The sequence below is a fragment of the Pteronotus mesoamericanus genome, unplaced genomic scaffold (assembly GCF_021234165.1).
Source record: "Pteronotus mesoamericanus isolate MK-2021 breed Mesoamerican mustached bat unplaced genomic scaffold, CSHL_Meso_final contig_100, whole genome shotgun sequence".
Classification (NCBI taxonomy): Eukaryota; Metazoa; Chordata; class Mammalia; order Chiroptera; family Mormoopidae; genus Pteronotus; species Pteronotus mesoamericanus.
Genome location: NW_026554999.1, coordinates 16,994,371 through 17,012,772, shown reverse-complemented (window position 1 = coordinate 17,012,772; position 18,402 = coordinate 16,994,371). Strand labels below are relative to the sequence as shown.

The 18,402-nt window shown below is 37.5% G+C and overlaps 1 protein-coding gene across 1 annotated transcript in view; it reads right to left on the bottom strand.

Annotated features, from left to right (window-relative positions):
- Nucleotides 1–15,020: 15,020 nt before the first annotated feature.
- The window catches only part of ARIH1 (ariadne RBR E3 ubiquitin protein ligase 1), a 129,253-nt gene continuing 125,871 nt past the window's right edge, over nt 15,021–18,402 (bottom strand). The window contains exon 14 of the mRNA XM_054563530.1: nt 15,021–17,303. Within this exon, the coding sequence (XP_054419505.1) occupies nt 17,219–17,303 (85 nt within the window). The 3' untranslated portion in view covers nt 15,021–17,218. The remainder of the gene's footprint in view (nt 17,304–18,402) is intronic.

Here is an 18,402-nt window from a genome sequence, read left to right as displayed (position 1 = left end):
GGGCCGCCAAAGCTGGAGTGACCAGCCACACCTGGGACAGCCAATGCAGCCCTCCTGCTACATGACTTTGCCTGGCTTTACAGTGACAGCATAGCAACATTTGGATCAATGACGAACCCTAAGATTGTAATGGAGCTGAAAAATTCCTATCACCTGGTGACATCAGAGCTGTCCTAACATTATGCAAGACATTACATGTTTGTGGTGACAAACCTACTGCACTGCCAGTCATACAAAAGTATAGTACATACATAATACTTGATAATGAACAACTATGTTGCTAGCTTATGTACTTATTATGCTTTTTTTGTTATAGTGTACTTTCTATGTAGTAAAAAATTAAGCTGTTACACCAGCAGCATCCTCCTACATCTTGTGTTTACTGTGACTCTTACTTGCATAATTTTCTCTTGTGCTTGATTTAATCTTTTGTTTTATAAATTTGTTGTAGCCTAAGTGTACAGTGTTTATAGTCTATAGTAGTGTAATGTCTTAGGCCTTCACAGCCACTCACTACTCTCTCACTGACTCTCCAAGCAACTTCCGGTCCTGCAACATCCATTCATGGTAAGTGCTCTGTTCAGATGTACTCTTTTTTATATTATTTTTGAAAGATTCAATTAATTTATTTAGAGAAAGGGGAAAGGAGGGAGAAAGAGAGGGAAACATCATTGTTTGAGATACATTGACTGGTTGCCTCCTGCAAGCCCCCAACCAGGGACCTGGCCCACAACCCAGGCATGTGCCCTGACTGGGAATCAAACCAGTGACCTTTCAGTTCGCAGGCTGGCACTCAGTCCATGAGCCATACCAGCCAGGGCCCCTTTTTAATTTTTTGTATCACATTTTTACTGTACCTTTCCTACATTTTAGATGTTTAGATACACAAATGCTTACCATTGTGTTATAATTGCCTACAGTATTCAGTAGAGTAACATTCTATACAGGCTTGTAGCCCAGGAGCAATAAGCTGTATCACTGATTTTTCAACCAGTGTGCCACAAGAATCCTTAAAACACTCAATACCTGACTGTTCAGTCAGGGGACATGGACCTCTTTTCCCTTAGATTGCCAAATCAAAAAGTGACAACAGCCAACACAACAATAGCTGTCGTGTGTGCATGAATGAAAATCCTACCTATATTTTTGTCAGGCCAGCAAAAAAATATTTTTTTTTGATGTGCCACAGAATTTTAGTAATTCGTTTATGTGTGCCATAAGATGAACACAGTTGAAAATTGCTAGGCTGTACCATATAGCCCAGGTGTGTAGTAGGCTATACCATTCAGGTTTGTGTGAAGTACATGCTTTCATGTTCACACAAGGACAAGTTTGTCTAATGATGCATTTCTCAGAACAATCCCCATTATTAAGGGGTGCATAACTGTATTTCAGTTCTCCCTCCTGGGAGTCCCTAGCCCCCAAACCCAGGACATTCTCACCTTATGTAAAAATCTCCTTGTTTCTTTGTTTTCATATCCACCTAAGGTGCTCATCTCATCAGCCTTCCATTCTTATTTATGCCAGAGTTTGCAAACCCACTGCTGGTAGACTGCATTTCAGCAGTCTTGACTGGAATATTTTTAATTGTGGATGGAAAGGGGGTTCTAAGATAAGTAACCTCACAGGGTGATCTGATCACAAATCCCTAACTGGGCAGGTCTTCGTGGGTAGTCACACCTCAGGCATTATAACTCCTTTAGTGAAAGATTTATCTTTGCCTTAAACAAGCCCTGTTCATCGTTTCTGTGCATCTAGGTTAACACACCTTTGAAATGTCTCTTTTCCAAACAGAGCTCATAATCTTGTTAACTATGCTGTAATTCAATCCTCACCTTGCTTTCTCCCACCTTCATGTATCCTTCCTACTTCCCTCAATTCCAAATGCATAAATGAAGCTGCCAACTCTCATTCTGAGAATTTTCTGTCTGTTGAGATCTTGCTCCTAGTTATATTCTGTTTAGCTCAAATAATTTTTTATAAAAATTTTCTACAAGTTTGGACATTCTTACAACGGACAAGTCAGATTTCACAAGAAAGCCAGAAACCCGGTCTCAAAATAAATAAAGATCCAATAATGGGCCTGCATTCCTCCAAGGTGGTAAAACAGATCTGAAAACTATAGATAGGCATTTGTTCACCTTTTTGCCAGTTCTCACTTCCCAGTGCACTTCGCCCATTTTAAATTGCTTATCTGGCCTCTGGTGTGGCGAATCAAATGCTTGGTCTTTCCACTGGATGATCATGAGTATGTGTGGGCTTTGGAGTCAAACTCGAGTTCTGGATTTGACTATTGCATGACATGAGCCGGTCATTTCTTGAGCATCATACATTTCAGCAAATATGTGATGAACGAAACATAACAGGACCCCTGTACCAGAAGGATCAACCTTAGCGAGTAGGGAGTGAGCCAGACATTAAATAGTAATGTAAGCAAAGTTTATGAAGAAACAGTTCACTAAATAAGGAATACAAATGGTTTTTTGAACATATGAAAATATAACTTTGCAAGGAAGAAAACATGCAAATTAAAGTTTCCAAGGGATACTTTCCACCTCACACATTGACAAAGAACAAAAATTTTCACTGGCATACTTGTGAGGAAACATGCATTCTTCATCTGTGGCTAGTGAGAATGTCAGTTGGTACAACCTCCACTGAGAGCAGTTTGGCAAGAACTACCAAAATTAAAAACACACATAAACTTTAACTCAATTAGTGCAATTCTAGGAATTTATTCTACAGGTATAAATGTGGGAAATGACTTTACATACAAAGTTATTCAGTGCAGCATTGTTTGTAATAACCAAAACTTAAAAACAACCTAAATGCCCAATAATTGAAGTTAAATAAATGATCATAAGCCCATAGTATATGGTACATGAAAAAGAAAAGGCAACTATTTACATATTGATACAGAAGAATTGTCAAGATACATTATTAACAGATAAAAACAAAGTGCAGAAAAATGTATGCAGTATCTGTGTTAATCAGAGAAAGCAAAATAAAGAGGAATACTATGTACATAATTGCTTGTATACTTAGAAAATATCTCTGGAAGGATATTCAAAGCCAAAAGTGGTTACTTGTAAGAACTGGATAGTTGAGGGACAGGGAAGGGAAGAGACTTTATATTTCGTGTGCAATTTGAACTTTGTACTATATGGAACATAACTATAAAATTGTAAGTGCTAAGGAGAAATAATAGAGTAGTAAGAGCACATAATAGGGAGATCCAATCTAGACTCGTTTGGACTGTGAAATTTCCCTGGCTAAGAGATGCTTAAAATGAGACTTAAAGCATTAGCTTGGGGAACAGGGATGTGGAAGTGAGCAGGACAAGGAAGAATTCTAAGGCAAAGAAAAAGTTTGTGAAAGGTACTGAGAATGGAGAATTTGACCAGTTTGCAGCACAGAAATACCAGTGTAGCTGGAAAGAGGTATCGGGGAAAGTGTTGGTTGCAATAGGTGGAGAGGTAGGGGAGACTAGTCGTGCAGATCCACAGAGGCCATATGAGCAATTTTATTCTAAGGACATTGGGAAGGGACTAGAGAGTTTTGAGCAAGGAATGACATGGTCAGAATGAACATTTAAGGACTTAGTGTTAGATAATAAGTAGAGAATGAATTGGGAGGGGGGACAAGAATTGGTAATCTAGGGGAAATTTAAAGATACTGCAAATGAGATGAGGAAGCAGTTCACTTGGACTAAAGTGATGGAAAAAGAAAAAGTGAAGATTCTTGAGAAATTTAGGAGGCAAAACAAACCTCCTATGATGAAGCTTTGGATATGGGAGGATGAGGTTAAGATAGATATCACAAAAAAAATTACTAGACTTCTAACTTTAAAAATAATTGGATGAATAGCACAGTCAATGACTGAAAATGGGGAGCCCTAGGGAAGGTGTTGGTGGGAAAGCTTATGAGCGTGCTTCCCAATATACGAAATCTCCCTGAAAGAGGTCCTGTGAGGAGTAAATGACATTATTTATGCCTATGTTATTAAATAAAAGCTATTGCTATTATCATCATGTTTTAAAATCTCTCCTTTGACCCCAGATTTTAAGCAAAAGATAGAGCACTTTCTGTGCAAGGGCCTTTTTCATAAGAAAGTATGCTGGTTTCTCAAACTGCAATAGATAATTAGAAAAATCCCCTCAAAAAACACAACATCTTCACAGAAAATCCCAGAATCACTTAGATAATGTTTCTTGTGTGACACATGAGTCTTCATTTCCCTTAGAAATCCTTGCTTATCAGGATCATTCAAGTCATACAGCTGGGTAAGGCATTCCAAATAATATGGTATTTATCTTTTCCCCCATGGGAGGAGCTGAGAAAGCATAAGAAGAATTAGGCACTAGTAACTTTTTAACACCCTCAATGTATATAAAGAAGTTTTAATTAATTGAGTTTCTATGTTTTAACTATTTTACTATGTCGTTCCTACTTGATCAGGCCTACAGCCAGCTCTGTCCTGATAACCCTGCCAGGCAACTCTCTAGCACCTTATGCCTCTTTGTGGTGTACAGCCCCCCACCCCCAAAACCCAGACCACCAACTCCTGAGAGCCCAGCCAACACCTTGGGAAACACTTTAGAAATAATATGAAGCTCTAAGGGCCCTCATGAAGCACTTAAAATACAACTATTTCCAATACTATAGCTATATTCAACAGTGAATGTGGACAAAGACATATCTACTGCATTGTTTGTGAGAAAAAAAAATACAGGAAACAATCCAAATGTTCATCACCAGGGATTGTTTAAATAAACCAAAGTAGTTCCATCCTAAGTCATATTTTGTAGTCTTCAAAAAACTTTAAATTTTTATTTACTGATTTATTTTTTTGAAGGAGAGGAAGGGGGTGGGGAGAGGACAGAGAGAGGGAGAGGAAGAGAGGGGGAGAGAGAGAAAGAGGAAGAGGAGGAGAAAGAGAAAGAAACATCAACCACCGTTCCACCCATCCATGCATTCACTGCATGTGCCCTGATCAGGGATCAAACCCACAACCCTGTGGTACTGGGACAATGCTTCCAAATGAGCAACCCAGCCAAGGCTAAAAAAACTTTTCAAGATGATGAAATAGTTATATGAGAAAAGCGAAGTTTAGAAAATATATTTGTGTTAAAAAAAAATTAGGATAAAGACAGTCACGTGTTTTACAAATAAAATTTTGAGAAGAAATTGCAAGAAACTGGTAATGATGTTTGTCACTATAAAGAAAGTAGAAAGGACTGGGGGACCTAGAATGAGAAAGTGACTTGCTTTTCACAGTTTAATATATTGTCAAATTTAACTTTTTATTATCCTTATATTTGTAATTTTAAAAACTAGTAACATAAATGAAACTATTTTTAAACTCCTATTCTGAGAATTCACTTCTGATTTGGATATAGAAAACAACATAGCTCCCACTCTAGCAAACAAAGAAAAAGCCAGATTAGCTAGAAAATAAAAAAATGTTTAACTCATTAGAAAGCTGAGGACATAAAGAAACCTAAATAGAACAATCTCCAGAAGTACTAAGTAGTCCTTCATAGGATAAAAGAGACCGATGGCTGCTCAAAGTTCTAGCTGAAAAGAGGAATCCAATGTAGGGGAGTAAAGAGAAATCAGTTGAAATTTAACAAAACCTTAACAGCCTCATCAGGCTAGCATGACTTTATAATCTAGAGGACCCAAATCCACAGAAAAAGCTTGCACCTACCCACCAATCTTACCTTCTGGATTGTAATCAAATACAGTGAGGTAATACATCAAAAGCGGAAAGGGGGTGCATAATATAAGAAGAGTTGAGCCAGGTTACCCCTGCCCATGAGGAGATAACCCTTCCAAAATAAGTGGTCAAGGCAGGAATGCTGAGAAATTCGTCAGAGGCACTCTCGAAGGCCAGGAATGGGACAGGAGAGCTGAGAGGCCCATCCCCCAGGCATTGTGGGCCTTCATCCTCAAAAGACTAAGGGTAGGGCACACATGAGAACTGAGAGAAATACCTCCTCACTCCTCTATCCCACTGACAAAAAGACAACCCTCTCCCCCTCCACTCCCCGCCCCCCCCCGCCAAAAAAAACCCGCTTGGGAGCTAGGCTGTAAAGCAGAGATCTCCCACATTTCCAAAGATGACAGCTTGGCTATGAAGCAAAGTCATAACTCTTGATATCTTGCCAATACCCCAAACCCAGGCTCCACTGAACGGAAAGTTCTGATTCTGCCTTCAAAATATTTGAAGCTAGTGGTTAACGGAATCACACTAAAGCTGCAACAGGACCCACAGATAGGTCAAATATACAGCATTGACTGAGACACTACTCAAGTGGCTGAAAGAAAAATGGGTATGCCCCATTTTGAAGGTAATATTTACATTAGTCAGTCTCTCCTGTTTTTTTTAAATACAAAATATCCAGTATACAAATATATAAGACATGTGCAAAAGCAAGAAAATGAGATCCATGTTCACAGAGGAAGGGTTCAATAGAAGCAGAAATAGAGATTCTCCAGATATTGACTGAATTATCAGTTGGGATTGTTAAAATAACTTTGCTAAAAAATCTTGTGGAAAATGTGGATAATATGCATAAAGAAATGGGAAATCTTAGCAGAAATATAGTAACTATACAAACATAATGACATGCTAGAAATGAAAAATACAGTATCAGAAAAAAAGAATTCATTAGATGGGTTTAACAGAAAAGCATCAGGTAACTGAGCACAGCTAAATGGAAAGTATCCAAATTTAAAACAAAAAGAGAAAAGAATGGGAGAAAATTATCTGAGGTCTGTAGGATAATATCAAATCATCTAATCTTTCTGCAACTGGGGAGTCCCAAAAAGAGAGGAGAGGTGACAGAGTATGGAACAAAGAAATACTTGAAGAGATAATGGCCAGGAAATGTCCAATATTAATGAAAGACATCAACATAGATCCCAAAGTTTCAGTAAACTCCACACAAATTAAAATATACCTATACATATCATACTCAATCAGCTTGAAACCAAACATAAAGAGTAGATGTAACCTGGGGGAAGAAGAAAATCAATAACATTACAGACAAGTAAACAAGTAAAAATAATGGATGACTTTTCATGAGGAACAAATGAGATCTGAGGGCAAATAAATAGGTTCTTTAAAGTACTGAAAGAAGAAATAAAAGGTCAATATAGAATTCTATATCCAACTAAAATGTCCTCAAAAATAAAAGTAAAACATATTTTTCTGACAGGATAGAGCTAAGAAAATTTCTCTTGAGACACTGCAAATGGAAGAAATGCTAAAATAATTTCTTTAAAGTTGAATTTATACCAGATGGAACCTTAGATTTGCTGAAAAATATGAAGAGCAATAATAATGAAGTATTGTGGGGACCACAACAGAGAGTCTAAAAATAACTATACATAGTCAACTGATTTTCAACCAAACTGCTAGTCAATCTAATGGACGAAGGAAACTCTCTTTAAACAACTGTTGCTGAAACAACAGGATATTCATGTTCAAATAAACCTCACTCTGTACACAAAAATTAATTTGAGCTGTATCACATACCTAAAACTCCAAACCATAGATGTCAAACCTAAAAGCACTAAGATAAATCATAGGCCACCTATGATCCAGTCATAAAATTTCAAAACACAAAATTCCTAGAATATGTCCTTTGTGATCTTGGGGTCATAAAATCATGAAAAAAATAATTGGTAAGGTGGATTTTATCAAAATAAAAATTCCTGCTTGTCAAAAGATCCTCATAAAAAAGTGAACAGAGGCCCTGGCCAGGTCGCTCACTTCATTGGAGTGTCGTCCCAATGTGCTGGAGTTGCCAGTCAACCCTACAAGTCCCTAGGTGGGGTACATGCGGGAGTCAACCAGTGGGACCATGAATGGGTGGAACAAGTTAATGTTTCTAAAAATCTGTTAAAAATAATTTTAAAAAGTGAACTATAGGCTACCAATAGAAAAAAGAAATCACAGCATTTATACTTGTCAAAGGAATTGTATCCAGAATTCACAGAATAACCACCATAAAAAAGAATTCAATTTTTTAAATGGGAAAAGATGTGAAAGACACTTCATGAAAGATATACAAACATAAAATAAGCATATGAAAAGTGCTCAACATCATTAATCATCAGGGAAATGTAATTAAAATCACAGTGTTATTTCATACCTACCAAAATGACTAATATAAAAGGCACTGACAACAGTAAATGCTGACAAGAACATGGAAAAACTGAAACTCTCATACCTCATTGGTGAGATCACAAAATGGTAAAACCACTTTGGAGAATAGGAAGGCAGTTACTTAAAAAGTTAAATGTACACTTACCATATGACTCAGCAATTTTCTACACTTTAGGTTTCCAAGAGAAATGAAAACATGTATCCACAAAACAAGAAAACAAAATCATATAAAAGAATTTTATAGTAGTCTTATTCATAATTGCCCCAAACTGGAAACAGCCTAAAAGTCCATCCATAGGGGAATGTATAGACAAATTGTGCTACATTTATAAAATGACGTGCTACTCAGCAATGAGGATTTTACCAATACATACAACATGGGTGTCTTTAAAGCATTATATGGAAGCAGCCAGATGCAAAAGACTACTTATTATTAGATTCCATTTACATGAAGTCCAAGAGCAAAATAAATCTTTAGTAATAAAAATTAGTAAATGATCACTGGAGTAGGAAGGGGAGCAGGAATGATTTGAAAGATGCACAAGGTAACTTGGTATGTAACGGTAATATTCTGGATCTTCTTTTGGGTGGTTATCAACAAGGTGTATACAATTATCAAAACATCAAACTGAACACTTAAGATGTGTGCATTGTACAATATATGTATTGATTTCTATAATCAACCTAAAGATGAGTGGAGGACTTCTATTTCAGGAGCATCTTTACCCAAACCTTTACTGATCTGTTCTCAGCGTGACCTTTGGGCTCTAATCTGTTCAAGGCTAGGACCTTGATTATGGAATTTATCTTAAAAAGCACACTATCCATTGTCCCATTAAAACAGTATTTAGAAATCTGTGATGCAATTTCATTTCCATTGGTTAGTGAGCAACATATTTGACCACTGTGTAAGGCACTGACTTGTACTAACGTTGGATTTAACATGAATAGATTGAACACTTATTCTATTGCAAGCTAGTCAAAATAATGGAGTATATATCAGTTCTTCAAAGGTATGTAGAACACGTATCATTTTTCACCATTCTCTGGTATTTACTGCTATGACCTTTACAGTGCTCCAAACCAGTCGGAGGATTTCTGGATACAAAAATTGTTTCTTATGCACAGGCATCTTTTCCAAAGTGGGGGGGGGACACTCAGGTCTTACCACCTCCTTTGTTAGGTAACACTTTAGTATTTGTCCTAATTATGCAGAAATGGACCACAACTCAGGATCATACGGTAGGAATTTATTAACAAGCAAACAACTTTGTTCATACCAGGAAGACCAGCAATTAGGTTATAAATGAGAGCAGGTGCAAGAACTTACAATTTTAGAGCATTCCATTAGAATGGCTACTGCCCAAGTAGGCCCACAAGCAGTGCTCCATAATGCTGGTTATCATTTTATGCTGCACTCCCTCTGAGAAAACGATGTGACCTGCAGAGGTGGGAATGCACACAAGGAGCCTTGCAAGAGGAAGCTGGTAAATTCAATCCTGCTGTGTGTATGTTTGTTCACTCCTCAGGAATCCCGGCTTGGCCATTTGATTCGAGAGAGCCAGATCCTCACTGCACAAGCCTGATTCCCAATAAGAAACAGCCATTTAATGTGCACAGAAGTGGCTTCAAGGACACTGCTTTGTTACTATGCATACAGAAACCAATTTTAGCCATCAAAAGGAAATCTAAAATCTATACAAGCAAGTTTTCAGAACTTCCTGGAGAACTGACTACTATAGATAATATTTTGTATTTTTATAATCACCTTCCAAATTCCCACCCTGAATACCCCATGGCAAAAGGCAGGCAACTTGAAAAGACCAAGCTTTTACACAGATGTAGTCGGTGAGGAGAGATATACAGGTGCCAAACAAAACACCAAGTCAGGAACTGTTACTTTGTGCATAAGAAGCCAAGTCATTAGCTCAAAATAGGCAAGATTGGCCTTTTGAAGAGGCTTGGAAACATGGGACTTGCTTCTTAACTCTCATTACATTGTTAGGGTTGCTCTCAAATGTGAAGGAGAAAAAGGCATAGGTTGGGTCCTTCGTAGTATAGTATCTCAAGTCTACAAAAAAGAGAGATGTGTGTTCAACAGCTAAGAGCCAAAAACAAAAATTGGTGAGTTCCAAGGCAATCTAAGGTTTAGGCCCCCACCCTGCAATCAAGCTACCTAATTTTAGCAGGTACTGTTGGAGGGGCTGTTTGAAAATCGGCAGTGTCATGAAAATATAGCGTAGTGGTCAAAATGTGCCTCCAGCTCTGCGTGCGATTAACAGGCAGACATCGGTCAATTCACGCATCTCAACGTAGAATGAGGGTTGTTAAGAACTTCAAACCAACAGACCCTTTTCATTCCTGTACCTCCAGTGTCCAGAACAGTGCCTGACACTTTTGAGTGTTGACTGAAGGAATCTAGGTTTGAATCTTCATTCTGTCACTTAGAAAAGGATGACCTCAGGGAACTTCCATGAGATGAAGATGGTAACTGTCTCATAGGATTGTTTTAAAAAGATGGACATGAAGCATTTAGTAAGACTAAGTTAGCTCATAATTATTATATAGTATTCCTTACATTTATTTCATTTCAGGACATTTCAGTTCTGTTGAAGACATCAAATTTTGTAGTGTTCAGTCAGCAAACGGTGGTCTCCAAGATCTAACCCCCAACCTCCAGGGGTCAGCCCCCAAGAGCCACATTTCTACCAATGGGCTGGTCCCATGGCTCTGTTTGGTTCTGTCTGCACGTGTCTGGAACAGTTAATGTGTAATGCGTGAAATTATGGGGTAGCTACAGGAAAAGAAAAAGCTGTTACAACGATGTGATGGCAAACAATGTTCTATCAGGAGTTCAAAATGGCTTTCTAGTTCCTGGATCCAATCTCATGCTGCCTTTAGGAGTCTGTGAGAACTCTCTGTATCCTTATTTTTTGCCCAAGTTAGTACTAGTATGCATATTATTTGTAAGGCTTTGTTTTCACATTTTGGATCCTCACAATATTCCTATAAAACAAATTAGCAGGACAGAATGAACACAGGAAATCAGGCATGACCCTGCCATATTTTTCCTGTAACTTTTGAGTTAATAGCCTATGAACCTGTTTTCTCATTTATAAATTAGGAGAGCAATGCCTTTGTTTTAGGGCTGCTTAGAAGATACAAATAATATAAGTAAGGCATCTAACAAAAAGTACTCGACAAAATATAGCTATTAGTTTTCCTATTTTACAAAAAGGAAAACCATGGCTGAGAAATGACATCTTTTCCAGTATACCACATAGGAATAAAAACAGGAAAGTTCACTATCTTAACATAGATCAAAAGAATGAAGTGAGAAATTTGGGACTCGTCAGTGCTCTGAACTTTTAGTAATTAAGTGGAACTGTGCATTGACCTGATGCAAATTACTTAATGACAGCTTTGCTTATAACCATTCAAGTACCTAGGCTCAGACTCTACTAAATTTCCTTTCCCAGGTAGATTTCTCTCTCTTGAGCAAATATATCGCCACTTCATGTGAACATTCTACTCTGCTTGTCAGTTTTACCGTTCTGGTTTTGTGAATTTAACTTTCTCCAAGGTGAACCAGGTACTGGGCATTTCACACTAGACCCTTAGGAGGCACCACTCCACAAACCCCACTCAGCTAGGGCCTACAGTGTGGCCTTTCCTGAGCTTGTGAATTTGTCTCTAGTCCTACTGTCCCTTATGTCCTAGAGTGCGCACCTTTAACTCTGAAACTATAGAATTGTCTAGATCAATGGCCTAAACTGTGTCTGCAGGTCTCAAACTGCATTGTACAATCATTGGGGATGCAGGTGGGCATAAGGCTTTAAAAAGTTAATGCCCAGGACACAACCCCAAAGCAATTAAGTCATAATCTCTGTGGGGTGGGAACTGGGTATTAGTTCTTTTGTTTTCTCTTGAAACCTCTCAGTGATTCCAATGTATGTCAAATGGACAGAGGCATAAAGTTGCAAGCTAAGACTGCCAACATTTTAAACTTGAAAGAATTCACAAAAAAAAGTGTTATTTCACAGGCTCCTCTCAGAACCCACTTGGCCAAGGAGAGCCTATTAAAATATTTACCTGACTCTTGCAGACATCTGAGTTTGAGACTCCTGAATTCCTGTGGTAATAAAGTTGTGCTTTTGATATTGTTATAGCTGCTACATATCACTGTGTAGTTGATTTATTTACTAATTGGCCCCTACTCTAAAAACAGCCCTAAAAATGCCTATCTATGGTTTAATCATATTCTGAAAAATGCTTTTCAAAAAAAAATTAACTTTCCCCAGCCTAAATGCTATTGACTAGAGAAAGATCAACAGTTGCCTTGAAAACTGGATTTAATTCCACAAAAAAGAAAACTCAGTTGTCTTACTGTTTACTCCTACAGTAGGCGCAATTTCATTGTTTCCAGTTGAGCACTTCCAAGTTAGCTATTTCATCTTGGGTAATTAAGTGGAAAAGCAAATTCCCTAAAATAAACCAGAAACACACCAGCTTTATCCCCAAGGAGATGTGAAGGGACCATATTTTTTCCTGTTGCTGAAGGAGCCAAGATTTCCCCAAAATGCTCACTGTTTCTGTTCTTAGAGCCCCATAGGAGAATGCTGAGAACAAATGGGTACCAGCAGTTCTAAAATAATCCTGTAACGAGTTCTAGACAACTATGCAAAATTCTTTACATTGGAAATTTGAATAACTAGATCAACAATCACAAATTCTTGGCCAATATTTATCAAATCAAATGATGTTGAACAATCTACTCTCAACTATCACATGCAATAGTTTTCTAACGAGGACTGTCCCAACTGGCAAAATGGGAAGGGCTTGTATCCATCCTGCATGCCTGGTTTCTTTTGACTAGGCAAAACAGAGCCACATCAACTGCAAACTCTGAACCAAATTAAAGATTAGAGATAGTATATAGCATTCCTCTAACATTAGCAGCAATAGGCATATGTGTATATACAGATATATAGTCTTTGATGTAGTTTAATAGTACAACACCATAGCCAAGAACCACCTTTCCTGGTACTGAATGCTAGGTCATTCTGAGACCAGATTAAGAAAATATGATACAAAGAGGTAGTACAATGTTGACTGAATCTCAGAAAGAAGAAATTGTGAAATCTTGGGCCATTTAACCTCATTGAGCCGTATTTTCTTCTTTTGTAAAAAAAACAATTCCTACCCCACTTGCTTAAACTGGTAATACAAGTTAAAGTGCTCTGAAGTTAAAAGTGATAAATGAACTCTCATAATTATAGATCCAAATAAGACCAAATTAAATTGTCCTACCATCTGGACTTGGCTAGCATATCAGTGACAAAGATCTCCAACCTGGGACCTTCTTTAAGACAATTCTCTCCATACCTTTAGGAGATACAGCTTCTAAAAGTGTGCTAAATGGAAGTAATCAGAATTTTGAGGTTGAGAATGACTCAAAACATTCTATCTTTAAAAAATTGACAAAGATCTACTAAGCATCTAATATGTATCACTGTTAAAACACAAACAGCAATTTAAATTCAATGGTCAAGTCACAGAAATTGGAAAGCTTTCAGAAAATGCTCTGAAGGCTACACTGACCAAGTTAACAATTAATTGTTGGGGATGGTCTCATTCACAGTTCCCCGCAAAGAAACTGAACCAAATCTTAACATTTTATATTAAGTAGGAACAGTGAATAAGGCACATAATACAGGTGATTGTTAGGTCACCAGTATGTTTTTTTTTTTAACTATAAAAATAAACATAAGTAACTAATGGAATAACAAAATAAAAGTTTATTTTATTAGAATTAGGAATGTTCTTTCCCTCTGGGCAACCTGAACAGTCCAGTTACAATGAAAATCTAAGAACAGTTATTTCCACAGCACAGGGTGCTCTATGCACAAAATTACAGGGTTAGGAGCATTTAATAAATTTATCGATCTGATTGTCTCACCAACCCACCCCCTCCCATCCCCCAAGTGCTCTATACCCAGGATTTGCAACTAAAAGAGTTTGTTACATCAAGTCCTTTTCTCTCTTGTACTAAATTTCAGTTCCTAATTATGGCTGAATCATATTGTACATTGCAGATTCAACCATTTCAAATCAAGTCAGTCAGTCTTGGATCTGTTATATGTGTTTATGTATACACATGTGTATTTAATGTATTTATTTAAACACACATAAAACACATACAATCTGGGTTGCAGCGAATTACACAGAATTTAGTCTGATAATATTATATGCTACTCAGTCTTACCACTGTGGTTTGTGTCCTGAGCTTTGGATCAAAATTTTACTATAAATCATTTAAAGTCCACCTACTGCTCAATTAATTGTTCAAATGAAGCATGCACTTTTCAAAAAACAATGTAACTGCCCTCAAGAAGACAGGGAGACCCTGGTGCTTACCATGAACAGAGCCCTCTTGACAGACTTAGATAAGTGATATGGGGAAGCTGTCATACGATATGGCTTGCCTATATTCCAGCTGGGGCCACTGAAGCTACTAACAATGAAAGCAATGAACTCAGGGAATACTGTCAAATATGGAGATAGTTGTTAAAAGATTGGAATTTAAAAAGGTCAGTTCACCTTGATCCATCCATACAAGTTAGGGAATGCACCCACCACTGTAATATCCTCAGATCATATGCCAAGACAAACTAGAAAGCATCTCTAAAAAGCACTGTTTGTCCATGGGTAGGGGCTGATACTATTAAGTGCACATACTGTGTTTGGATACTTGTTAAAAGGGGAGTGTGTAGTGACACTTAAACCTAGATACCGCAGTTAACTGGTTAGAATTTTTTAAAAAACACCACACATACACAAAACATTTTGATTAAGGGAGCCACATATATCTAGATAGCAACTCTGGCTGCATTTCAAAGTTACCAGGGAAAGGAACTTATTCAAGCTTTCTTTTTAAAAAAAATCCTTAGTTTGATAAATGCCTTTTAAGATTGATACAGTCATTTAAAATAAAGTGAAATGGATGTAAGGGGAGAAGAGGACACAGAAGAAGCAGACATTGAGTTCTGATCTACACCTGAGGTGGCAAGGGAGAAAGGATTAAAGGTACAGGTAAAGTTGATCCTAAAGCGACAAGAGGTTTAAGGAAGCAGCATAATATACTCAGCAAACATTCACTAATTTTTGATGGGAAAAGAACAGTTGCAAGTACATCTCATGTAACCTTTTCTAAAAGGAAAAGTGGGTTGATTCAGCAAAGCCTAACTTAGGCAAAAGGCCAGAGGAAAGTGAACCTACTTCCCAATGGAGTAATACGATGTACAATGCAAGAGCAGACGAAGCTGCCTCACAAAAGGTAAACCCTCCCTAGGCGCAAGACATTTAAAGGAAGACAAAGAGGTCCTCAACCCAAACTGGTATTTAATATTAAGACCTCTTAATCTAGTTAACAATTCACCCTGCACTCCTGTATAAAACTGACATATTTAGGGATGTTGACCTGTTGAAAAATACCACAGCCAGAATGGCCTAAACAGGTATATAATTAATAAAACCACCACCATCCTTTACTTTTAACATAGCTCTTAGTAGAAATTTCATAAAAATGGACATGACAGCTATAATGGGTTATTAATTTTCCTATCTGCTGACAATGAAAAAGAAGCAAAGTCAGTGATTTCTGTTTAAATGCACTAGATGGGAACATGTTCTAGGGATGTTTGCCTTCAAACTGAACCCACAGCAACACACACAAGCAATTTTAATATCTGCCATTTTAAATTCACAATCTGAAACTAAGTCAATGGCTATTTATTTTTATTTATATTTATATTTAAAGCAAAAACATTCTATTTGATACCCTAATGTAAAGAAAGGGTGAGAGAAGAGCCATAACCAAAATCTTAAAAGGCTCAAAGCAGCAATTAAAGGAAAAAAACTGAAATGTTTCCTCTGGATGGCTAGGAGCCTAGGAAAACCTTCACCTGTGCATAACATAGGCACATGAAGGCTTCAGTAGATGCACGAGGCCATGAAAGGGAAAGGGAGGCTGGGGACTAGGTTATTCTTGAACTGTAGCAACTAAGCTCCCTGTTGCAGTCCTTACCAGGCCATAGTGTTGTCAGGGCTTGATCTCCCTGGCCCTGATCAAGCCACTGGGTATGAGACCCATGGCCAGCAACAGACATATGAAAACCAGAAAGGGCAAGTAATCTCAGGAAAGGGAAATCAAAGAGTTCTCATGTCTTCCAGAGGTGCTAAACCAAGAGGTTTTTTTTTTTTTTTTATCCCAACCTTCAACTGTGGAAAGTTCAAGAAAATTGAAAGAAAATGCACAGCAAATAGACATAATGTTGAAGATTTTTAAAGAATAAATATTTTTTGTAATTAAACATTATGCAAACACGTGCCACGCTTGCTTTGTCCATGCATATGTGCTATATACAATTTTGAAAAATACTGTGTTGTCCTCTTGTTTTAAAAGTCATATACAAAGTTTTTTTTTTTTTTTTGTCGTTTTTTAATTCTTTTTGCTGCCTACCCACTTCCCGCCCCAAGAATTTTCTTTACAAGGAACTAAACATCATTCACTCATTACCTTGGGGTATGAGAGAAAGAGAGTCAGTCTCTGTGTGTGGGTGCATTTGTATGTGTAGGGGAGGAAGAGGTCCTTTACCAAAGTACAACAAAATGACTGGTTTGGGCATGAAAAGCAGTGTCAAGGACCTGTTTCAAATTTTAACTGTACTACACTCAGGAAAAAGAAAAAAAAAAAAAAAGAAGTCAGCTTTGAGAATGAAGCTACGTTACAAGTTAAAGTTGGAGGGCTTTTAGTGTGTCTGTCACACTTTGGCGGCCTAGAATACTGTTGTACAATGGTTTATCTACCTTTTTTTTATTACAATATAATTTACTTAAACTTTCTGTTAACAAAACAGAATTCTGGTACTACAGACCAGCAGTATCAGAATGGGCTTAGTGCCTCCTTGTTTGTGTTTGTTTTCATTGCATGAGCACTCTAGATGGTGAAGTTTTCGGAGTTCATTTTATGCAGGGTCATTCTCAGTCCTCAATGTACTCCCACAGATCTTTTTCATAGCCTTCATGAACATGCTGTAACAAAACCCTTCGTCGACTCTCACAGTATCTGTAATCAAAGAGAAAAAGAAAATGTTAGCCTCCAGTTAAAAAAAAGAAAAAAGCATTTACTTATTTTTAGGGCCCCCCTACATTTTATCAAGACTTGGAACTAAGCACCTGTTTTTAATAACACATTTGCATGTCTACTGTTTCTAATTTTAAAAAGGTGTTTTTTAAAAGCCATGATTCCCAGTTTTGGCAATTTTAAAGCAATAAAATGTTAGAAATTCCTAAAGGCCTTAGAAATTACCTGATTCAAGCCTGTCATTATTCTATCATAAGTAAACAGTTTCAGGAAAAAGTAACTTCAGGGGTTACATATTCACATTCATAAAATCTTTATTAACTGTAAAAGTATCATAAACACAATGTACTTGTTAAGGGATGTAAAACTACTACTTAGGAATAAATCTTCAATTCTTCCAAATTCCCAACGGTTTCTACCACTATTAAAAAGGTATTAGTATTTGCTGGGAAACAACTTTGCTTTCTGAACATGGAAGTCTTTCCGCCAAAGTTCCCCCAAACATTTTGCATTCTTAGCTTAAGAAGTAGCATATGCTGCTTGTGTATCTCTCAAAATAATGCCCCTTTCCTTTCTTGGAGGGTGAGTAAAAATATTATTCTTTATACTTTCTTCTCTTTGTGAATTCTTTCACAGTTCACCTCAGTGACCACCCTAACATTCTGGTGTCCCGTATGGGGACATTCTCTATTTCTCCCTCTCCTCCAGCCTCCTGAGACTTGCAACTCTGGGAGCAGTGGCAGTGGAAGATTGACCCGGGCTAACCCCCTAACCCTGTCTCTGCGAGGTTCAGAGAGAGAGGATTCTAATCCTTCTCCATCTCTCTGGACTCTGCAGACAGCCTCCTCCTCCCTCATCCATATTCACAGACGGTGATCGATGTAAGAAAAATTTGTTTTTTCCCTAGAACAATTTGTAAATTATACCCTCATAAGCAATACTGAAACATTTATATTTTTCTCTCTACCTCATCACTCCAGAATTCGGCAACTCTTACTAAAAGACCGGAAATTACTGGAAAGCAACAACAGAACGAACCACTCCCTATAGCTACAAGCAGAAGAGAACATTGGAACAAACT